At 34.1% G+C, this 24789-nt stretch overlaps 2 protein-coding genes across 8 annotated transcripts in view; both read right to left on the bottom strand.

Annotated features, from left to right (window-relative positions):
* The window catches only part of LOC107629538 (DEAD-box ATP-dependent RNA helicase 42), a 31433-nt gene continuing 7511 nt past the window's right edge, over positions 868–24789 (bottom strand). The window contains exons 1-5 of one of the 6 annotated variants that reach the window (XR_002358825.1): positions 6569–6844; positions 2948–6336; positions 2001–2116; positions 1292–1535; positions 868–1090 (exon numbers count right to left, since the gene is read on the bottom strand). Coding sequence is in view for 2 of the 6 variants with exons in the window: in XM_016332355.2 (XP_016187841.1) it covers positions 2951–6301 (3351 nt within the window). In the remaining 4 variants the exon portion in view is untranslated. The other 5 variants (XR_002358827.1, XR_002358826.1, XR_001617972.2 and 2 more) reach the window with 5 other exon arrangements.
* LOC107634165 lies at positions 9711–11660 on the bottom strand. 2 transcript variants are annotated; one of them, XM_021118137.1, is made up of 3 exons: positions 11139–11382; positions 10568–10770; positions 9711–10399 (listed from the first exon to the last, which is right to left on the bottom strand). In XM_021118137.1, exons 1-3 carry the CDS (start codon positions 11220–11222, stop codon positions 10063–10065), a joined length of 624 nt encoding a protein of 207 aa, XP_020973796.1. In that variant the 5' UTR covers positions 11223–11382; the 3' UTR covers positions 9711–10062. The 2 variants fall into 2 exon arrangements, with proteins under 2 accessions (XP_020973796.1, XP_016193227.1); XM_016337741.2 differs by lacking the exon at positions 11139–11382 and adding an exon at positions 11421–11660 and having other exon boundaries at positions 9735–10399.

Here is a 24789-nt window from a genome sequence, read left to right as displayed (position 1 = left end):
AGCTGCATCCAATCAGGCATGAAAGAAAGCGCTAATTCAAGAATGAAACCTCTCAATCAAAGCTTTTACCCTTTCTTGAAGCGCAGGAGCTCAATTAATTAGTGCAAGTGCTTGGCTATCGAATCAGCAGCTAAGGTAGCAGACTGATTTGACTTGATGACCTGGTATGATCATGAACTAGAATGTTCTATTGAATGAGATATAGCCGTAGATATCCCAGTGTCCACTCTTCGATCTCCCATCGAATTTAGGATTAGGGTTCATCATACAAGGGACTAATTTGATTTCTTTTAACGTACCTACCTTGTCAGCAATCCCAGCGTACACGTAGGCATCATCCGCCCAAAAAGTTAACGGAACACGTCATCCACGTTAGCCAGCTCAGCAGACAAGATGACAGAAAGACTAACGTGGTCATGTCCGTCATCTTTCGAGGACGATTTTGATTAACTTTATCTTTCGGGAACTCATATGGAGATCGAGGTATCTTTCAAAGACCATTTTAAATATTAACTCGACTATATTCTATCTCGTAAAGGTTCCTACATGGCTAGATGTGTTTGCATATTGATAATCAGATTGCTAATTGCAAGAAAAAGGGTTATGTCTGTTGCTATATCCCGATTCTAGTTAACGTGCTATGTTTATGCACCAAACTGTCCTTTCAGTGTTCTATTTCACTTATTTTTTATGTTTTAATATATATTTTATACAAATAATTAATTAGTGATTAATTTTTAATGTACAAGCTTAATTTATGTCATTTTAGATTTAGATATCTTGCTGCATTCACACCCTCTTGTTTCACTTTATTCAAACCCTCAAACGTAAAATATCCAGTGGTACAAAATCTAATAGAATCATTCCGTTAAATAAAATTTTCTCATTTGGAGGGGCAGTTACCAAAAGAAAAATGTTGTATCGTAGAGTTAAAATTTGAGATGGTATCACCATCAAACATTTGATGTCATAGCTTATTCAAATAATTTTTTATGTAGAAGAAAAAAACAGGCCAATAGCTGGGCACAAGGCGCTTATTCTTCATCAGGCATCCCATATTCACACCATCAGGTTCTTCAGCTGCAAAGGCCTACCATTCAATATAATGAAAGCTTCACCATTTTTAAGCTATCAGAAAATGCATCAGTGCAAAAAGGTAAAAGTAAATTAAATTAGATAATAATGAGCAACTTTCTCTTAAGTAGTCATGGTCAAAGAGTTCAATACTAGAGGAATGAGTTATGAGTGCCTCAGTGTTTGGCACTGTTTATTGGAGAATCAGCATTTTTACCTATATGTTATGGTAGGACAGAGGTTTTCAAACCCTTCCAGAAACAAAGCATGCCAGAGCTTCCCATACATACATGTATGACCACGACCACCTGCTTGCCCTTGCACATAGACCCCAGTTACAGTTAAATTCTTAATAAACTAAATTCTAAACCAATATTTCAAACCATATGTGTTATATATTTCTCATCAAGCATTCCAGTTGCAATCTACAACTCGGAACAACTATAACAAGCACACATTCCCTGCATAAATCACAACAGGTCAACATAAGATAAGAATATCAAGTAGCAGATGCTACATCTCTGCTACATTTTAAGTGAAGAAGGAACACTAACAACCAATCCTAGAAAGAAAAAACTGAACTCATTAGTTCCCATACAAGGTACAAGCAAAAGGTATCAATATTAAAGCTATTGAGCCTATAAATATGATAGTTTAGATGCCTGTTAAATGGAAAACTTGAAAGGTATCCTGTTTTCTACATTTGATGAAATTCAAACTATGACTATGGCTAATGCATCAATCTTCCCCCATCACATCTTTTCTCTTTTTGATAAAGTATCTTGTAACCAGAACCTGAAAGATAACATTATAATTAGATGAACATATAGAGTTTAATAGTATCATGGACCCTACAACTCATGCACAAAGTGACAACACGCATCAAAACAAGAGTCTTGAGATCCTTGCTTCAAATTAAACAGGACCTGGATGAAAAAAAAGAAACCGCTGCTGCCGTGCCATGATTGCCACCATTGAAAGCCACAAGTCAAGTATGGGCAATGACAAAATTGAGGATGTAAGCAAGCCCCAGAAGGCCCATCTGCTCAGTAACAAATAAAAAAAAAGATAAAGAAGTTAATAAAACTTAAACAGGGCAGAAACCTTGTGCAAATAAATTAATAACAAACATCTGGAGATCATAACAATATCTAGAGTGGAAAAATATATTAGAGGATAGAGTTCAATGCTTGAAAACACAAATAAACACAAGGGACAAAGGACAGCTGAAATTTACATAATAATTTTAGTTTACACATACATGCACAAGAAGGAAGAGGAATTGAGCAGGATAAGGTACACTGACAACATGGTCCAAAGTCGGTGAGAAAGGGGAGGATTACTAACTGAAGCATTTTGCCTTGGCACCAAGTAGCAACAGAAGTACACCTATGGGTTCCTATCTTGAGAAAAATTAGGAAAGGATAATCTATTGCTATTTGCTAAACAAATATCACCTGGTTGCTGCTGAATAGGTCTGCTTATACACCAAATCAAGTCTATAAACTTAAACTCAAGAAAAGAATCATATAATAACTCTGAACTAAAGCAAAATCTATAAAATATTATGAAAACAGAGAAAAACCATTAAATCAAATCAGACCATCCAGCTGAGGATAATTGGCGTACAATTGTATATTTGTATGTAAAAAAGAATGAGAAATTAAGAACAATAATCATTACTAATCTGGACTCACATCATTACCATTACTAAGTATGTAACTTAATGCATATAGAGTGCATGAGACATGATGAAATAGTAACTAATAGAATGATTTCACTACAAGCTGAGTGAACCAAAGGAGGATATATCTGTGGGGCATTATCAATCAAATATGCAAGTAATAATATGCTCAAATAGGCCAGATCGTACCCTTTAAACAACAGAGTATTTGCCAGGTTGAGATCCACCAGGAAGTTGTAAAGCTTGATTTGTGATGTCTTCCAAAACACGTTTCAACTCTGCTTTAGCTCTCTTAACAGACTGCTCACTAGGACCCTCAATGAACAAGTAGAGCTTGCGTTCCCCAGGTCCCGCAATTTTACCAGGTGGGAAATATTGTCCCCTGGTGGTAATAGCGGCTCCTGTCCACTCAGAAATTGGACCCAAGGTTTCCTTGTGTGTGACTTTCCACCGAGCACTTTGAGGGAAATCATTTATCTCTAGTTCAGCTTCATAATGCTCAGGCAATGCTTCAGACTGTATCTTAGCTAAGTTGTGCTGCAGGTTAATAGCAGCTAATGCTGCCCGAGCTGCCCCATCATTTGTAGTAAGGGGAAGCCCTGTAGGCAAAACTGTAGTAGTTTGGAGATTACCAAGAACAGCTGGCAACGGAACAGTTAGTCCACCATTAGAAATCAGCTGAGCAGGAGAGATGGGGCTAGGTATAGCAGGGACAGTTCCTTTTGAGGCAGCAAGAATATGAGCAAGCTGTGAGATGTCACCTCCCGACTTCCTAATATTTTCATCTTCATCTTCCGAATCTGATTTATCCTCTTCAAACCCATATCCCTTGGCTTGAGCTTTCTTCGCTGCTCTCCTCTCCTCGTCTTCTTCTTCATTAAATTTAAAGCCACTGCCTCCATAACCAGTTCCATGAGCCTGCTCAAGCCCTTGTTTCACTTTTGCCATAAAGCCATCAGCAAGTGCTTTCAGGTCATCAGGAACAACTTGCTCAGATAGCTCCAATGCTTTTGCCAAATCAGGTGCATATCTTGCTTCTTCCTCCGAAATAAAAGTAATAGCGCAACCCTTTCGGCCTGCTCTGCCAGTGCGGCCAACACGATGAACATAATCTTCATAGTGATTAGGAACATCAAAATTGATAACCAATTCAAGCTCCTTGACATCTAGTCCCCTGGCAGCAATACTAGTTGCAATCAACATATTGCAGACATTGCTTTTGAAATCAGCAATTGTGGATTCACGATCTGTCTGGTCCTTAGCTCCATGAAGAGATAAGCAAGGATAACCAGACTTTAGCAAATCCTTGAACAAAGCATCACATTTTTCCTGTGACTGGACAAATATCAAAATCTTTCCTTTCTCATACCATTCACCCAATATCTCTAATAGCCTATGAAATCTTTCTTTTTCTGGTCTCAACTCCACCAGCTGTGTTATGTCCTTGTTCACAACACTTCTGCCACCAACTTGTATTTCAACAGGTTTATTTAGAACCTTGCGGGCAAGAATTTCAACCTGGCGGGGGAAAGTAGCAGAAAATAGAACAGTTTGACGATCTGGTCGGATATTCTGAACAATTCTTGTGATTTGGGGTTCAAACCCCATGTCAAACATTCTATCAGCCTCATCCATGACCAAATAAGTAACCCTGCGCAGGTTAGTTATTTTGCCACCACTGGTACATAGTATGTCAATCATCCTACCTGGAGTACAAACCACTATCTCAGCTCCACGCTTCAACTCACTAATTTGTTGAGCAACACCAGAACCTCCATACACAGGTACACATCTTAGACCCAGTACCTTCCCAAACTTCTTTATATCACTATAAATCTGTTGAACAAGCTCCCTTGTAGGAGCCATGATAAGCCCAATTGGTCCATCTCCAGTAACAACTGGTGGCTGATCCTTGATGTGCCTCAACATAGGCAAAACAAAAGCAAGTGTTTTGCCTGAACCAGTTTTAGCAATGCCAATGCAGTCTCGACCATTCATTATTACAGGCAGTGCCTGGGCTTGAATAGGCATCGGCTTTTCGTAGTTAAGCTTTCTTATTGTCTCTAAAATTTTGCTAGTAAGTCCAGTCTGATGCCATGATTTTACTGGCTTTGGAACATCCTTCCCATGTATCTTCAACTCCAGCTCCTTCCGGTATGCAGCAACTTCTTCAGGAGTCATCCTTGAGACATCCTTCACTTCAATGTAGAAATTTTTCTTGAAAGGTTGATAATCAATCTTTGAATGGTCAACTATAGACAGCTTATCAGCTTTTGACTTCTTCACTCTTTTCATAAACTCCTCATCATTTTCTTCAATGTCGTCATCGTCAACTTGAAGATCTGAATAATCAGAGTCAGAGTCTTCACCAGGAATTATTCTTCCAATCGATTTATTATTGGAAACTTTCCTTGCCTGTCCACTACGACCCTGCTCATCCCCTCTATCCTTGAGTTTCTTGTCATTAGTTTTATCAGGTATTGAAGAGCAAACAGTGTTGTTCAGCTTTTCAACTTCAGGTAGAACCATAGAATTCATGAAGGCATCCAATGGATCAATTTCCTCATCCTCAGGAGCACCAGCAGTTCCTTCTTGTAAATCAGACGTAATTGCCCCATTATCACCATCTGCCACCATAGGATCCCCAGGCTCTTTATCAACAGGTTTTTCATCTTCATCTACATCCATCGCAGTATCTGGCTTCCCTGTACCAGTTGCTTCTTCATCATCAGATTCCCCTTCAAGGGTCCAGGCCTTTCCCAACTTTGGTTCACTAGCACTTGCTTCACCCTGCTTTTCTCTCTCAGCTTCTTCCTTCTTCCTCCTCAGCTCTTGCCACTCCTGAACTCTTCTCCTCCTCTTTTCCATTTCTTCATCCAATCTTTTGTGTTCTTCCTCTATCTCCTCTTCATGAGTAGGTTTTCTCTCCTTCACCTTGGCATCCGAGTTCTTGTGCCTCTTCCTGTCTCTCTCCCTCTCCCTAGAATCATCATCACTATAATCACTATCAACTTCCCTACGCTTCTCCCGGTCGCGCACTCTCCTCCCCCTTTCTCTTTCAATTTCCTTCTCTCTCTCACGCTCCCTTCTATCCTTATCCTTTTCACGCTCACGTTCCCTCTCCCGCCCCCTCTCTCTATCTTCCCTCCTTTCTCTTTCTCTTTCTCTCTCTCTTTCTTTCTCCTTCGCCCTTTCTCTCCTTTCCCTCTCCTTTTCTTCCCTCTCCCTTTCCTTTTCCCTTTCCTTTTCCCTTTCCCTCTCCCTTTCTCTTTTCTTCTCGCGAGCTCTTCTTTCTTCCTTGTCTTTATCTCTGCGCTTCTCCTTCTCCCTCTCCCTCTCATACCTATCATCAGAATCATCACTACTATGATCTCTATCATGCCTTCTGCTATCCCGGTCGCGGTCCCTCTTCTCCCTATCCCTATGCTTCCCATTGCTTCTATCCTTATCCTTTTCCCCGCCCCTGTCACGGTGGCTCCTCTTGGAATCATCTTCCTTCACCTCAGAATCTTCTCTCCTTGATTTATGCTTTCCATCTTCCATCAGCTCCCTTGAGTCCCTTCTCCTCAGAATTCACGCTGCAAGCAAAAGCAAACATTTTAGACAGACACAAAAAAAAACCACAAAGTAATCCCAAACCCTAGCAGGCAAATTGGGAACGTTTGTACGCGCTATTAATCGGGTGGCACATGCATCCAAGTAAATAACGAATTAAGAACAGCACGAACATATTACGTAGCACGCAAAAAAATAATTGAAGAAAAAAAATAAATAAATGAACTGAAATTGAAAGAGAAGAAGAAAGCAAACCGCTATAATTGGTAGGGCTAGGGCACTGGCTTAGCGATTGATAAACAAAAACGTGTTTACTCCAATCGAAATATCGTATGGAGAATGAATCGCAGCAAGAAATGCAAAACGGAGATATAAGAATTCAAGGATGCAGGAGATGGTAACCCAGTGAGCGTGATGTGTTCTTCAGGCGAAACGATTTTCGACTGGTTTCCGCTAAGAACTGACAAGTTGAAGGTTTTGAAGCAAGCAAGTAGCCCAACAAAGAAAGAGTAAAAAAAATAAAAGAATAAATAAATATAGGCTTAAATACCTTTTCTTTTTTTTTTTAAATTGATTTTTATTATACGATTTTGCTTGCTATTTATTTATGAGAAAGTATAGGGAGCCAATATGATTATTAGTGTTATATTGTCTTGTTAGGTTACGTTTTTGTGATGAGTGGTTTCAGGACATGGTATTAAAGTTCCAAATCCGGAAGGTTAAGAGTTCGAACTTTGGTGAACCCAAAATTAATTTTTTATAACATGAGATTGTTTATTATCCCTTGTATCCGGATGGTTAAGAGTTCGAATCTCTCAACCTTAACCCTACCCGCACTCTAAAGTTCTAAACCCTACCTTACCCTATCCTACTCGCAGATATATCAAATTTTTTCAAAGTACATATAAAATTCAATCATTTCAAATTTTTTACAGATTAATAACATAAAAAATAACAAACTAATACTTTAAATTACTAAATTGACTAACTAGTTTAGTGGTTTTCACTTATTGTAAGTCATTATATAAGAGAGGTTGTAGGTTCAACTCTTACTTCTTTCACTATATACTTAATTTTTATAAAATATGTGTTATATATTTGAGGTGCGGGTAGGATAGAGTAGGGTACACCCTAAACCCAAACGGATTGGATCGGATTGGGTACCCACGGATAAAATATGAATTGCCAGCCCTAATTTTATGATTCAAATTCCAAATTCAAGCTAATCGAAATTGCTGAACTAAACAAATTCAATTTAATTTGCAAGCCAACAAAATCCCAAAAGTTTGAATTAAATGGAATCTTAAATTTTATAAATCACATAAATTGAACTAGATTACATATTAGATCAAATTTTTATTATCAATCAAATTTAATCAAAACCAAGTGAAGCTATACAATTTTTTTTAATTTAATTTTGAAACAATAATAGTGAATAAAATTTTACATACTTTTCTAATCAAGTTAATATATTTAGAGCCAACGAGTTACAATTTGAATGGTATAGTCTCCCCATATTCACCTAGAGATACCTATTGAATTGATCATCTGATATATCTATTGTTCACATTATTTAGTATTCTCATTGTCTACCTATATTTTTTCAAAAAGTTAATATGTTTGGATATTTTTTATGTAGTCTGTGAAAATTAATTACTTTATTTATATGATAAACATAATTAATTACAGTGTATAAAAGTGAACATTTATATTTTTAGTTAAAAATTACATAATTGAAAGTCACATCATACTCTCCATTAACAATATTGATGGATCAAACCCACATTCAGCGACATTACTTAATTTTGTTTATAATTTTAGTCAAATAAAATTCAAAAGTTTTTTATTTTTCTTTACATCGCTCCTAATCATGATTAAACTTGTATCTACTTGTTGCTATGATGTAGCCTATATGTTTTATTCATGAACAGAGCAACGTCCTTGCCGGATTCTCAATTCTTAATTTCTTATACATATATATTTCAGGTATAATCCACATGGTAAGAAAGTAATTATTCCAATAATCTAGGGATGTCAATGGGGCAGGGCGGAGGCGGGGAATGCCTCTCTGCTCCTCATCCCCACCCTCAGATTTGCTCCCCATTCCCGCCTCATTCTCCGCTGTGGGGGAATATTACTCCCCATCCCCATTCCTTACGGGCCCCATTTTCGGCGGGGACCCCATTCCCCATGTACATAATAGTTTTAACTAATTATTAATTTCCATATGAATAGAGCTGCAAGTGTCTATCTTATACAAAAACTGCAAGATTTTATACAAAAAGTCTAAATGACACGATGGTGACTTCTTTCGAAATAACGCAATGGGGATGCAACGACAAGCCAAAGGACAAAGTACTAGACGAGGTGGGAGACGCGGCAACAGAGGGGAGAATGGACACGACGGCAGAGTTACGAAAATGAACGCCGCAAAAAGAAATTACGACGCGGTAAGGGTGATGGCACGGTGAGGTGTGACGATGCGGTGAGAAGGGTGACGAGGGGGTGGCTGCAGAGAGGTTGGATGAAGAAGGGTTATGCAAATAAAGATTAGGAGTTTTGGGTTTCTATATATAGTGTGTGTGAGAAATGTCTAAAAAACATATATGAGAAATAAACTATTAAGGATAATTCAAGAAATTCATAAATTTCGGGGAATAGCGGGGATGGGGCGGGGATCCCCGATCGGGTCTCTGCGCCTGCTTCGGGGGAATTTTGTCCCCCATCCCCATCCCCGCAGAAAAAATTCCCCACAATCGGATCCCCATTCGGGGCAGCCCCCGCAGGAATCCCCGCGTCTCGGGGAATTTTGCCATCCCTACAATAATCAATAGCTTAGAATGGGTGCAAATTCCATTTAGAAGAATGCTTAGGCTGCATTATTCCACACATCTAGACTAGTTTTCCAAGAAAGGCAAATAAATTGTTGCTTCAAAAGTAGAGAGTATCAAATCTAGTTTGATATCACAATAAAGGAAAAGAAGGTAAGAAACAACGTGGTATTAGATCCATGTATCCATGCAAGGAAATCAGACAATCAAGTCTTGTAAATATTTACTCGAATCTCCTTAGCTCAATGTCGAGAATCTTTGATGTTCCAACCATTTCAAAGTTGGTAATATGGTTAATGCCATTATTCAGTAATTTTATTTTTATTTTATTATTTTGATATAATACTGACATGAAATAGAATGATATGGCAGAAACTGACTAATTGAGTTATTACATTCTTATCTTATATTCAGGATGTCACAAAAAAGGAGTTGATTTATGGAATGGTGCAATGTAGAAATTTTTATACTATAAGATGATTTTGAATTTGGTGCAATGGTTAAAATATTACAACCAATTGAATAACAATAAGTACATTAACAATGAACAAATGGCCAAGGATTGATTTTGGTAATAATAACAGCATGAATTGAAATGAAAACGGAGGCAACATCTTTATTCTGTATTGTATGTCAGAACCAACATAACTCCCTCACAAAACATTTTTGAGACACATGCATGTACATAGTTAATTAGTTATTACATAAAAAAAAAAACTCTAACAAATACTATTTCTATGAATATGAATAAAGCTTGGCTTACCTTGGAAAACTAGATGAGGTACATATCTCAAAACATAAATGATGTATTTTTTATACTATCTCTATATTTATGTCCTATTCCAACTGCTAGACACAACAATATAATTATAGACCTTTTTTTTCTAACTATAAAGAAATAGGGACTACTGCTGATTATCATGTGAACTGTCTTCTGATGTATGTGTCTTCATGTACAAACAGTGGGTCATGGCTAACTTGAGTTGGTGGTATCTGAGGTTGTCCCATGGCTATGCCCCCATGATTTGGATCCAAGGAATCACAAGAGTTGTTACCATTTTTTCCCTCAGCTAAGGTAATATAATAGACAATACCAAAGGCAACACTTGCAAGGGATAAAATTGCACACCCTGCAAACACCCTAGGCTTCACAATGTAGCAGTAGTAGTTGCCAAAGTATATGCTCTCTTCGCCGTGTTGATCATTCAGCGCCGCAGCAGTTAGCAACAGAAGAAACGCAATGACAAATGTGAACCTGTTCGAAAAGAGTGTTTTAATAATCACCAACATGGTTGAACTCAATACTTAAATTACATATAAGTTTCTTATAATTATATATCAGAAGTAACCTAATCAAACACCACAGAAACAATGTTCTCAAATAAAAACAATTTAGGCCAAATCAGGATACCAGCATAGTTACCAAGATAAAGAGAAGCTGATCAAAGCCACCTTCCAACTGGAATCAGGGATTTGAGGGAATTTCGAGCAACAAATGCAGCCGGCTGCGACATTTATGACAATCTGAGATACCATGAGAGCCAGAGCTGCAGTTAAACCAAGAGGTAGAGCTGGAGTTCGAGGATATATGCATTGATTTGGGGTTACAAATTGAACTTGAGAACGCTGCACATATTACAAAGTAATAGTTATGATAATTGATATATAGGAGCTTTCAATATTTTCAATGTTAGTATGTTACACATACATCCGAACTTCCAAACAATAGTCAAAGCTAGAAATTGCAAAGTCAACATCATAAATAAGAAACAAAAGATACTAAATCTGCCAAAAATTCCTTAACAAAAGAAGCAAAAGTAAATTGCTTAATGAAAACTATCAGCAGTAAGTTTTATTTGAACATCATATCACTCCCTTTTTTTTGTCTCCTTACAGAAGATTGATGGCAAAATCTTACCATCCTTCTTTTTTTCAGATACAATGTTATTCATCCAAAATTAACAAAATAGAAAAGGATTATCCAATTAAGTTACCATAGAAAACAAGATTAGTGACAGCACCATAGAGAAAGCAAAATCTTCTTGATGAACAGTGTAATAAGACAAAAGAAGAAACATTAAAGTTGTTAACTTCTCAATTAGACGGCTGAAAAAGAAAAGTATATAATAATGCTCAAAGATACCAAATTTAAAAATCTTGCATAATACACAAACACCTATTAAGCAACAAAACTAATCTAAAGTTCGATTCTTTTTTCTTTTTTCTCATGTGCCAGCAAGGAATTGAACCAAATAGAACACTACAGACAAAGTTACCTTAATCCTTGTCGCTTCTGCACCAAAGCTAGTTGCAGCTGACAATAGACCCAAGAATCCAACAACACAACTCACCAACAGAACCTTTCTCTTCATTCTCTCTTCTCTACCTGTTTCTATAACCGTGAAATTATTTGTTAAAGTGTAAGTTGGGGAAGAAGTGAGTGGTGAGTGGTGACTATGAAACTTTTATTCTGCCTCTGTTTAACTGTGCCATGATAGTACCTCACCATTATAAATAAATAAATACTAAGAGTGAAGTGGCTACAGGTGAATTTATATTTGAAATATTTTTCCTTAAAAAAATATTAAGAATATAATATTTCAAAAACTTAAATTACAAAATGATAAACTGCAAACATGGAAAGACGAAATGATAAAATGCAAAAACATACTGAGAAGAATTCTTATTTCGAATTGTTTATCATATTTATAAACGCAATTTCCTTATAAAAAAATTATCTATGAATAATTGTGGATCTGTTCTAGTTTTTTTTCTAATCTATTATCTATTATTAAAATCAGATTTTTTTTTCAATTAATAGCGTAACTGACAAGACATATGTCTTCGGGAGGCTCTTCCTACTGCTGCATTTCGTTTTAGAATGGGCATTTCGCACACGGATAGCTGTCCACGATGTTTCTCTCAAGTCAGGAGTCGGTTTTACATTGTATTCGGGATTGTCCAAAAGCCCAACTTGTTTGGCAAGCTTTAGGGATCTCCGATCAACCAGTGGATTTGATGAGTTGGTTCTTACATAATAGCAAACAGCGCCCCTTTAGATTCTTTTCTGGTCTCTGGTGGATTTGGTGTTCGAGAAACAACGAGATCTTTCATCCTCACGAGCATTGGACCACAGACAAGGTGATTGGTATGGCTTTGTCCTTAGAAAAGGAGCTCCGAAATATTTTTGAGTTGCAACGACTATCTATCCCCTCAACCATTAGTGGCTCTTGGATTCCCCCCTCAGTGGGTACCTTTAAGATTAATTGTGATGCTAGCTATCCTGGCAGTGGTGCTCGAGTTGGTTTTGCTTGTGTTAGCAGAGATTGGAAGGGAAGGTGGCAACGAGGCTGTCTGGGAACAATTGAGAGTCGTAGCATTTTGCAAGGAGAGTTGTTTGCTATTTGGAGATGCTTTCTTTTAGCATGGGACTCGGGACAAAGAGACATTATATGTGAGACAGACTGTGTGGAGGCTTTTACTATTGTCAATAATTTACAAGATTGCTCTGGGTTTACTGATCCTTTGGTGTTAAAAATCCGAGATATCATGTCTTGGAAATGGCGTGCTGATCTTCGGTTGATCTTGAGAGATGCAAATACAGTAGCAGACATCATGGCAAAGACTGCAATGAGGACTATTTCTCCCCAAGTGGAGCTTCCATTGCCTTGGAAGGAGTTTGAGAGTAGTATTCAGCGGGACTGCCTTTCTTAAGCAGTTTCTTGTTTTTTTTTTTCTTTCTTAGTTTTTGTTTATTTTCTTTTAAGTCACAAAAAAAAAATATTTTTTAATATTTTATTTGATTCATTTAAATACATTAATTAAATAATTTAATTGAGATAAATATCAAATTATTTAATATTTTATTTGATCACATTAACTATAAGTAATTAATTACATTAATTATTTGATTTGACTGAAATAAATAAATTTATTTTATTTTAATTTACATTAATTTTTTTGTCTTATGTATTTTAATTAATTATTTTTAAAAGTATTAAAATTAATCATTTATTTGATTTGATTCAGATAAATATTAAATTATTTAATATTTTATTTGACTACATTAATTATAATTAATTGGTTATATTAATTAGAATAATCTCTTTTATTTTACAAAATAATATGGATCACATAGTACATCATTATTTAGACATGAGATGAATAGATGCATTTTCTCTGATTGTTGTAATCTAGAAAAAATAATACCAAAAAACACTTTGTAAGGTGTGTGAAGTATGTTTGTCCTATTGTGCCATAATATGCAAAATTCTTTTTTTCTAATTTGCTAAAGTTAAACGGCTATCTTTGCTTGAGTATTCATTGTGTACGGCCCTCATTTTTTATTAGCAACTCTAATCATTTTTAAAGTAGGCCACTTCTAAATCTCACCATTTTGAGTATTAAACATAAAACAATAAGATAAAGCAATAGTAACTCTTGAAATAGAAATAAGATTACATTTAAAGCTTGACACATATAAAACTTCAAATAAAATTCTGTTTTTTTAAAGTAGGCCACTTCTAAATCTCACCATTTTGAGTATTAAACATAAAACAATAAGATAAAGCAATAGTAACTCTTGAAATAGAAATAAGATTACATTTAAAGCTTGACACATATAAAACTTCAAATAAAATTTCGTTGAGGAAAAAACGATTCCACATAAAGTTATAATAGCTTGTGAATCATTTGGCATGATAATTTTAACTAGATTAATGTGTTTAAAAGAATGTAAATATTTAAGACTAAAGCAAATGTAAGTAGTTTGTCACGGCTCTGGACACATTTCAACGCTATCATGTCGATACTCGGACTTACTCAACCTCTTGAGTTAAGACCAAGTTAGCCTAACCCTCAATACTTAACAAAAAAAAGTTAAGAATACAAGAGTACACAAGGAAAAAAGTTTTGGTGAAAAGAACACTTTATTATCTAAATGTTTATTACAAATGACTCACACACCTAGCTCTAACTCTCACCCCTATTTTTAGCCATCCACCTCCTCAATGGATGGTTAGGATTAAATCTAATCAACAGTCTAAATTGATCATCTAGAACCTTCACTATAAATATCTATCCTACCACATTTCTCAAAATATTTCTAGATCATTTTCATTCCATACTACTTTTCATACTTCTATATACATATATATATATATATTCACACTCTTCTATAATACTCTACGACCTTTCAGAGTCTCCTAGAATCTTCTAGCGTATTTCGAGACCTTCTAAAACTTCTAGAATGTTTCAGAACCACCTAGAGCATTCTCAAATATTCCAGAAAACTAAACAAACACAATTAAATTTAACTTTCTAAAATTTACAATGACATTCTTTTCCACCTATTACATAGACGTCCTCGTCACGTTCTGTTCATGATAGCGTTCTAAGTGTTCTTGAAATTGCCACAAGTCTTTACGAGCTTTCCAGCTAGCATCGGTTATCGGGAGTCCTTTCCACTTGATCAAGTATTAGATACTTGGTGGTACTCTTCTTCGTCGCACGACACGATTAGCTAAGATCTCTTCGATTTTCCTATCAAAGGATCTAATCACCACAGCGGAGCATGACTCGAGTCACCTCTACTCAGTTCATCTTGGTCTTCATGATATGGTTTAAGCATACTCACATGAAAAATCGGGTGGATCTTCATAGAGGGAGGGAGTTGTATTTTGTAAGAAATCTCTTCAACATGCCCAATGATCTCAAATGGCCCTTCGTATTTGTGGATTAAGCCCTTATGACCCTTGTGAAAGGCTTTGAATTATTGTGGAAGAAGTTTAATTATTACCTTATCTCCCACTTGATATCTTTCATGCCTCTTCTTCTTATCTGTTAATTTCTTTATCCTCTTTGCAGCTTTGTCGAGGTAAGAACGAGTGGCATCTGCCTATTCTTCCCATGAATTAATCATATGATAAGCTCCAGGGCTCTTTCCTGAGTAAGAGGAAGAAAGAGAATATGGTGTAAGTGGCTGTTGTCTAGTCACAATCTCGAATGGACTCTTTTCTGTGGACTCACTCCTTTGCAGATTGTATGAGAACTGAACAATGTCTAGGAGTTTTGTCCAATCCTTCTTATTAGCGTTTACAAAATGTCTCAAATAACACTCGACTAAAGCATTCACTCTCTCAGTTTGTCCATCTATTTGAGGATGGAAGCTTATCCAAAAATGAAGCTCCAATCCAAAAAGTTTGAACAGCTTTGTCCATAGTCATCTTGTGAAGCGTAGATCTGATACTCTTAGGTAATCCTCAGTACTTTACCACATTCTTGAAGAATATTCATGATGCTTCCTCTGCAGTGCAATCAGTATTCAGTAGGAGTAGGTATAAAGGTAGCATACTTCGAAAATCGATCCACTACCACGAGGATAGATCCAAACCCCTCAAACTTCAGTAAGGCAGAGATGAAATCCAAAGACACACTTTGCCACGGTCGCTCTGGTGGCAACATAGGTTCCAAAAATTCACTTGATGTCTTGTTTTCAATCTTATATTGTTGGCACATAAGACAAGTATTCACATAGCTCTCCACTTCATCCCTCGTTTGAGGCCAATAATAGAAAAATTCAATAAGTGCCAAGGTCCTTTGTTGGCCTTGATGACCAACCTATTTGGTGTTGTGGCATTCCTTCACTAGCTTTCTCCTTAGATTTTTTCACTTAGAGATGTATAGTCTTCTCCCTTTGGTGTAGAAAAGGTTGTCTTCTAACCAAAATCTTTTGGTTTTACCTTCTCTAGCCTACTCCACCTACTTTTTGTCCAATGGATCATGATGCAACCCCTCTTTGATGGTATGCACAATATCTCTTTTGACCATAAAAATGGCTGCCAACTCAGCCTTAAGGCTCAGTGCATCTGCTACCACATTAGTCTTGCCAGGCTTGTATTTAAATTCAAAATCAAACTTGGCTAAGAAATCTTGCCACCTAACTTGTTTGGGGCTTAATTTTTTCTAAGTTTAGAAGTAGCTTGTAGCCACATTGTCTGTCTTGACGATGAAGTGTAAACCAAGCAAGTAGTGTCACCAAGTTTTCACACAATGCACCACCACGATCATATCCTTCTCTTGGACAGTGTATCACCTCTCTATATCATTCAACTTACAACTCTCGAAGGCAATAGGATGTCCTTTTTGTACCAAAACTCCTCCAATAGCATAGTCAGAAGCATCAGTATAGACTTCAAACACCTTTGAGTAGTCGGGCAGTGCTAGTACTGACCCTTCTATGATAATAGCCTTCAATTCATCAAAGGCCTTTTGATACTCCTTTGGCCATTTTCAAGAGTGATTACTCTTGAGAAGATCAATTAATGGTGCAGCCTTGGCGGAGTATCCCTTGATGAAAGCTTGTCGAGAAGTAAAGCTCCGATCCAAGAAGTTTGAACAGCTCTGAAGGAGCATGAATATTTTTCAATTTCCATCATGAAGAGGTTCTATGTTACTGGAATAGTGTAATAAGTGCTTCCTTCTGCCTATCTGAGAAATATCCCATCCAAACTGATTTTTCTTTCATTTTTTATAACAGGTTAGGGGCTGCACTCTGCATTACTTGCAACTAGCATTGAGTTCACTGAAGTAGCTGAATGTGGAACTCCATTAGAGTGATTTGTGGGAAGCCATGCTTCTGGTAATATGTATCCACAAAATGACCTTGTTTTTCACAATGCGAGCAAAGCTTGGGAGCTCCGCTCCCAGTACCGCTGCTACCTTTTACCATCACACCCCCTTCCTCTTCCTCTGACATTGTTGGCTCCAAACGGCCTTTTTCACCTTCAGTGTTGATAAATTTGGTTCTTCCTTGGCTACTCTGGTATGTCTCAAAGGCATTAGCAGCTACAGATTTTGTGTAAATAGCATTTACTAGCGCATTCTAGAATCTAGTTCAATGAGATGCATCATTTGTCTCTCTTGTTAAAGAAGTAGAGAGAAAGCAATATTCACATCTGGAAGGGCCTAAAGCAACATAATCTGGAAGCGTACATTTACATATCAGTCATTTAAAACTCTAGGAAAACAGATCATATAGGATTGCAACCTATATTGCTTCATTATGTCTAATTCACCATTACAATTACTCAAACAAGCACAAGTTAGTATGAGTATGAATTCATCTAGTTCTTTCTATATCTCTTTCAATTTGTATAGTAATAAGTGATGGATAACTCACCTTATTTTGTGTTGAACAGATCCTCCTCAAGTTCAGCAATCCGAAATAAATTACCCTAATAGAATTGATGTTTGAGGTCCTTCCATGTAGAATGCACAATAATACACTCTGCATAATTTTTAGGCTCAACGAGCCATGTAGCCATGACAGCACGAATGTGTTGTACCGGTCCCTGAGGTAGTTTGAGCAATGTGTCATCCATGAGTCTAATTTTGTTCTGAGTTTAGATAGATGTACACAAATTTGGATCAGGTGTGATAGTTTAGTGTGGTTAGTAGAGTGATTGCGAATGCTAAGTGTCTCACTTGGATGGAAGTATAGTAACAACTTGAAGGATCTTGAAGAAAATTGATGTTGAATTTGGAAGTGGCTTGGATTGGTTGAAACTGAACAATTATCCTTTTAAAGTTTTGAAAATTTGTTGTAATAAAACTCATTGCACCATGACAAAGCTCTATTCAAACATGTAGAATTGGATAGTGAAAAAGTGGAACACCATATATATGAGAGAAAAATTCCAAAGGAAGAAAAGAAAGATAGTTGAAAGATAGAATCACACACTTTTGTTATTACCATAATCTATATATATATATATATACAAGTTTACTCACTACATAAAATCCTGAACACATAAACCTTAATTAATTTACTCTAACAAACTATACACATTAGAGTACTTAAAAATTACCTAATTAATAAGATAAAATACCAACCAAATTTATATAATTACATATATGTTAATTCTTATAATATTATTATTAATATATAGTCTCATTTACAAGATGTGTTAGGTAAACTTGAACCTCATAAGAGGATCAAACATTTAACCATACCAGAATATGGTGGCATCTTATTTTTGGTTTGGTGGCAATCCAACATTTTGCAAGATTGAGAACATTGTTTGTAAGGATTGTATTTGTATAATTTTTTCTTTTCTTGACTAGCTTCCAATGCTAAAATTTTTTTGTTTGTGAATGTCCCAAACTTAAATGCTTACCAAGTTCTATTGGTTCATCTTTTTTTTCTTTTTTTCTTTTTATTTCGAGAGAGAGTTTTTATCTCACTACAGAAAACCATATATACAGAATACCTAATTAACAGAGTAAAATACCAACCAAATTTACATAATTAAATACTTATAATCCTATTATTAATATATAACCTCAGTTACAAGATATGTTAGACGACAAAGTTGAACTTCACCATCAGAGTGTCAAACATTTAACCATATCGGGATATGGTGGCATTTTGTTTAAAGTTGGGTAAACAATGCAGCATTTTACAAGATTGAAAGCATTATTTTAAGGATCCTGCTAGAGAGACAATGGACTATTTGTACAATATGTACAATGAGCTATTGAGTTACAAAATGAACATCCTCCATACTATCTAGAATAATCATCAGAGTATTAGGGATAATAAACATCTTCCCAAAAGATTAAGCTAATTTTGGGATTCACCAAGAATTGAAGTCTTGACCTTTTGGATCTAACATTCTAATATCATGTCATGATACCACTCATCCCAAAAGTTTCAACTGATGGAAAAAGGTAACACTAATGATTATATCTCTAATACTCCATAAACCTCCATTGTACACATTGTTCAGATATTTCATTAGCTCCTCATACTTTTCCTTATTTTAAAGATTGCACTGAACAAAATAGTAAGTTGGAATATGTTGATGATCAATCTAATAAAGTCCTAACTGAATTTACATTTTTGCAATCTCTTACTTTGCATAACATTTAAGACCTAAGAGAGTAAAGAACTTTGAAGGAGGATAACACGCTAAGCCAGCTTTTCTACTCTAGAAATCCTTTTTACAATTGGATATCTTACCAGCTATATATGTTTGGAATAGATTTCATTTGGAGAGAGTTAAAATCGAGATATGAATTAAAGGAGGGCGGGATCCCTTAACTTTTAAGGGGTTCTTTCCAAATGGAAATCTATTCCATTTGGAATAGATTCCCTTTCGACACGTAGCCATTGGTCATTGCCGGAGAAGCTTTAGTAATCGATACTATTTAATGATGCTCTTAGTGGGTGCACAGGACCAGGAGTCTAGTTCAACGCAACCCTCACCAACGCAACCCTTCAATGCACCACGATAGCCGCTGCTCCTGTCCGCCACTATTTTTGCCGCCGACTGCACGCCGAAAATCACCCTCCTACTGGCTTTAGGGGTGGCAAAACGAGTCGAGTCCGTCGGGCCGATCCGCTAACCCCGCTAAAAAAGGCGGGTTGGGTTAGGATTTGGAGCCCGCCAAATTAAAAAAACCCGTCAAACCCGCACCGCCAAATTGGCGGGTTTTGGCGGGACGGGACGGGCCGGTCCGCCGGGCCAAAGATTTTTATTTTTTTTTATTAAATAAAAGAGTGATTATTATTATAAAATTAATAATTATAGAATTTTTAAACACTTTTTTTTCATTTTTTGTTTTTAGTCTTTTTTTAGTTATTAACTTTATTTATTTTATTTTACAATTTCGTATATAGGCTCAAATTATGTGACTTATTTTTTAAAATAAAGATGATTCTATTGACAAATATTATTTTGAACAATTTTATTGAAGTTAAAAATAAAAAGAAATAGTAAAAAATTTATATTATTTATATTATATTTTTTATTTATATTTGATTTTTTAATTATTATTTTTTAGTTAATTTTAATGAATTTTATTTTTAAAAAAAAAAGAAGCGGACTAGCCCGCCAACCCGCCAATCCGCCATAAAGCGGGGCGGGCTAGCATTTTAAACTCATTTTAGTTGGCGGGGCGGGCCGGTCCGCCCCGTTTATGGGACGGACTTAGGCGGAGCGGGGCGGGTTGAGACGGGTCGGCCCGCTTTGCCACCCTTAATTGGCTTACGCGACTTAACCACCAACAACACTTGAAACTCTAGTTCATCCTCGATGCTTCATACTGTCGCTCTTTCAAGTTCCAACTTGCTCAATCTTACTGAAAATTTACAAATTTGTCTCCATGATTTGCTATTTTGGTTAAATTGTTAATAATTATTGGTTAATAACTATTTAATAATTCATAGATTTTATCCTAGCACATTAGCTACTTGATTACTGGGGTCAAATTATCAATTCATTCATGCCAAACTCTATCACGTGTCCCATTTAAATTTGTTGGTGGTCTTGGCCACCTTAGTCATTCAACCCACATATCCACTACAAACATCCCTATATAGGTGAATTCTACCCAACTCCCTTTAAAATAATATGTAAGTTATTTTTTATAATGTGTCAAATTTTAATTGGTCATCATCTTAACTATAGTTAAATTATTTTGTAATTTATTATTTGAGATGGTAATGATATAATTTCTTAAGATATCAAAACCCACTTCCATAGACAGAAGTCACCAAAAAAAAAAACCCACTTCCATTAAAACAACTTTTCACTCCTCCATTCTTTCTTCATTGCGTAGTTTCCGTCCTTCCAAATATCGCTGTCGTGATAAGGAACGCCAACGTCGTCATCATCATTTCTTAACGACGTCGTTAAATTCTCGTCGTCCGTAACTTTACCGTCCTTCCCAATATAGCCAGTGCTGACTTTATTGTTATCTCCTATCCTCTCACTCGAACCTTCTTTTAGCAGTTGATCACTCCTTGTCAACATAATTAATGGTTAGTTTGGTTATTAAATTTTTTTATTAAAAAATATTTTTTTTATTTAATTACATGATGGAACATATACTCGTATAATATAATAAAATAAAATCTATTCAGAGTATTTAAAAGTATAATTAAAATCAGGAACATATAAATATAATAATAAAATTTGTATTTTAAACAAGTAAACATATCTTTTATCATACATAAAGTATTTAAAAAATAAATAAATGGTTAAAATTAATAACACAAGTTTAAAATGATAAAATCAAACTTTTTTACAAATATTTTTTATAGTATTTTTATTCTTTTAAATTTTAATTTATTAGTACTTTATTATTTACTTAATAATTAAACAAATTATTTTTATGAGAAATTATTTTTTGTATTATCTTAAAGAAGAGACTAATATAACAGTTTAAAAAATAACGTAAAAATAATATTTTAAATAAAAATAGTTAATATTAAAATTTTTAAATGCAAAAATAAATTGTATAGATATTTAAAAGATAAATATGAAATATATGTCTAAAATAAATAAAACAGACAAAAATAATTTTCTATTTCTCAAAGAGTATTTCTATTTATATGTTTTATTTATTTTAGGCATGTATTTCATATTTATCTGTTAAATATTTATACAATTTATTTTTTAAACTATTATATTGGTCTCTTCTTTAATATAATACAAAAAATAAATTTTTATAAAAATAATTTATTTAATTATTAATTAAATAATAAAGTACTAATAAATTAAAAATTAAAAAAAATACTATAAAAAATACGGTAAAACAGTTGAATTTTATTTATATTTATATATTTATGATTTTAATTATATTTTAAATACTCTAAATAGATTTATTTTATTATATTATATTCTACATATGAATATATGTTCTATTATGTAATTAAATAAATATATTTTTTAATAAAAAATTTAATAACCAAACTAATCATTAATTATGTTAGTAAGGAGTGATCCACAGCAGAAAGAGGGAATTCAACGACGTAGTTAAGGAATGATGCACTCGAAAAAGAGAGATTGCGTGAGAGGACAGTAGACGTCAGCGCTTCTTATCACGACCGCGACGACGATGCTTGAAAGGATCGAAACTACGCGATGAAGGAAGAATCGAGGAATATAATAGAAAGGTGCTTCAATTAATGGGAGTGAGATTTTGAAATTTTAAGAAATTATAGCATTACCATCTCAAATAATAAATTACAAAATAATTCAACTATGGTTAAGATAATGAGCAATTAAAATTTGACACATTATAAAGAATAACCTACATATTATTTTAGAGGGTGTTGGATAATATTCACCATATTAAAAACATATAAAAAATTACTTACTTCAATGGTTATATCGCATTTATTACGATGTTAAGGGACATTATTTAAATTTATTTATACCACACTAGAACACACACTCTTTGTATGTAGAAACAAACTTGCTATTTATTAACAAAGTAAAATACAAACTAAATTTATATAGCCATAAATAATATCTCACTACACATAGTCATAAATACCTAAACCTTAATAAATTTGTTCTAACAAGATATATACATGGAATACCTAATTAATAAAATAAGATACAAATTAAATTTACATCATTACAAACTTATAATACTATTATTAATATATAGCCTCAATTACAAGATATATTAGACAATTTGAACCTCATAAGAGGATCAAACATTAACCATATCATATCAGGTTAGTGGATAATGTAGCATTTTACAAGATTGAGAACATTATTTTAAAGATTGTATTTGTGTAATTTTTTTTAACATTTTTTAATGCTAAAATATTTTTGCATTGAACAAATTAGTAAGTTAGAATATGTTGATGACGAGACTAGTAGAATCCTAAATTAGTTTTACATCTTTGCAATCTCTTACATTCATAATATGTAAGACCTAAAGGGTGGAGAGCTTTGAAGGAGGATAACATGTTTAAGCTAGCTCAATTAGATATCTTATATAAGTCTTGAGAATATAGAGATTTGTGAATGTCCTAAGCTTGAATGTTTTTTATTTGTTTACCTTTTTCTTTTTTTATGAAAAAGTTTCTTTTTCTTAAAAAAAAAAAAAGCTAAACCTCTTACAACAGATACTTTGTCACTAATAAAAATAATAAAAATAAAATCTCACTACATAAACCACATAAATATCTAAATCCTAATAAACTTATTCTAACAAGCTATATACATGAGAATACATACGGAGTACCTAATTAACAAAATAAAATACTAGCCAAATTCATATAATTACATACTTATAATACTATTGTTAATATATAGCCTCAATTACAAGATATGTTAGACAAATTTAAACCTCATAAGAGGATCAAACATTTAACTATATCAAGTATTTTGTAACATTAAAAGTATTATTTTAAAGATTGTATTTGTGTAATTTTTCTTTTTCTTGAACATCTTTTAATGCTAAAAGATCTCTGCATCGAACAAATTAATAAGTTGGAATATATTGATGAGTCTGGTAGAATCTTAACTGATTTTAAATCTTTATAATATCTTAAATTGCATAATATGTAAGATCTAGGAGAGTGGAGAGCTTTAAAGGAAGGGAACATACTAAGCCATTTCAGCTTACCATAAGCAAATGTTCTACTCTAAAAACCTTTCATACAATTGGATATTTTACAAAGTCTTGAGAATATAGAAATCTGTGAATGTTCCAAGCTTGAATGATTTGTCCTACTCTTACAATAAATATTTTTATCTTAAGAAGATTGATAAAAATAATATCTCACTACATAAAATTTTAAACATCTAAATCCTAATAAATTTATTCTATCCAACTATATACATGAGAGTACGTACCGAGTACTTAATTAATTACATACTTATAATACTATTATTAATATATAGCTTCAATTACAAGATATGTTAAGCAAACTTAAACCTTACAAGAGGATAAACATTTAACCATATTAGGATATGGTGGCATCTTGTTTCAAGTATTGGGTGGGCTATCCAACATTTTGCAAGATTGAGAGGATTGTTATGAAAATTGTATTTGTGTAATTTTTTTTTTTTTTTATCATCTTTCCATGTTGAAAGATCTTTATATTTAACCATATTAGGATATGGTGGCATCTTGTTTCAAGTATTGGGTGGGCTATCCAACATTTTGCAAGATTGAGAGGATTGTTATGAAAATTGCATTTGTGTAATTTTTCCTTTTTTTTTTTATCATCTTTCCATGCTGAAAGATTTTACATTGAATAAATTAGTAGTAAGTTAGAATATGTTGATGATGAGTTTGGAAATGTCCATAATACTAAATTCTATTTCTTCACTTTGTCTTTCTAAATTTCTTTTCTAAAATAAGACTAAACCTCTCACTATAAATATTTTATCATAAAAAAGATTATAGAAATAATATTTCACTACATAAAGTACTAAACACTTAAATTTTAATAAATTTATTTTAACAAACTATATACATTAGAGTACCTAAAGAGTACCTAATAAATAAAACAAAATACTACCCAAATTTACATCATTACATCTGTTAATTCTTCTACTACTATTATTAGTATATAACCTCACAAGATGTGCCCGGAAAACTTAACCTCATAACAGGATATGGTGGTATCTTGTTTCAAGTTGGGTGGGCAACCCAACCTTTTACAAGACTAGGTAAATGACTGCGCATCTTTATCAAACATATAACATTTAACTGTATATATATTTGTAAAGAGTAAAGACATATATTTTTAGTATTTATATCATTTTTAAAAAATCTAATAAATAAAAAATATAATTTTAACAAAATAATTTAACAAATTATTTTAAAAAATTC

The sequence above is a fragment of the Arachis ipaensis genome, chromosome B03, assembly GCF_000816755.2.
Source record: "Arachis ipaensis cultivar K30076 chromosome B03, Araip1.1, whole genome shotgun sequence".
In the NCBI taxonomy this organism is placed as follows: Eukaryota; Viridiplantae; Streptophyta; class Magnoliopsida; order Fabales; family Fabaceae; genus Arachis; species Arachis ipaensis.
Note: the sequence above shows the minus strand (reverse complement) of the source record. Positions and strands in the feature narration are given on the sequence as shown.

Excerpts from the sequence above, each read along its gene's own strand:
- LOC107634165 (XM_016337741.2), bottom strand. The coding sequence starts at position 11,516 with ATGAAGAGAAAGGTTCTGTTGGTGAGTTGTGTTGTTGGATTCTTGGGT. Across the intron at positions 10,771-11,420 it reads CAGAAGCGACAAGGATTAAG|CGTTCTCAAGTTCAATTTGT; the intron begins GTAACTTTGTCT and ends TAATATGTGCAG. Across the intron at positions 10,400-10,567 it reads ATCAGCTTCTCTTTATCTTG|GTTCACATTTGTCATTGCGT; the intron begins GTAACTATGCTG and ends CTTTTCGAACAG.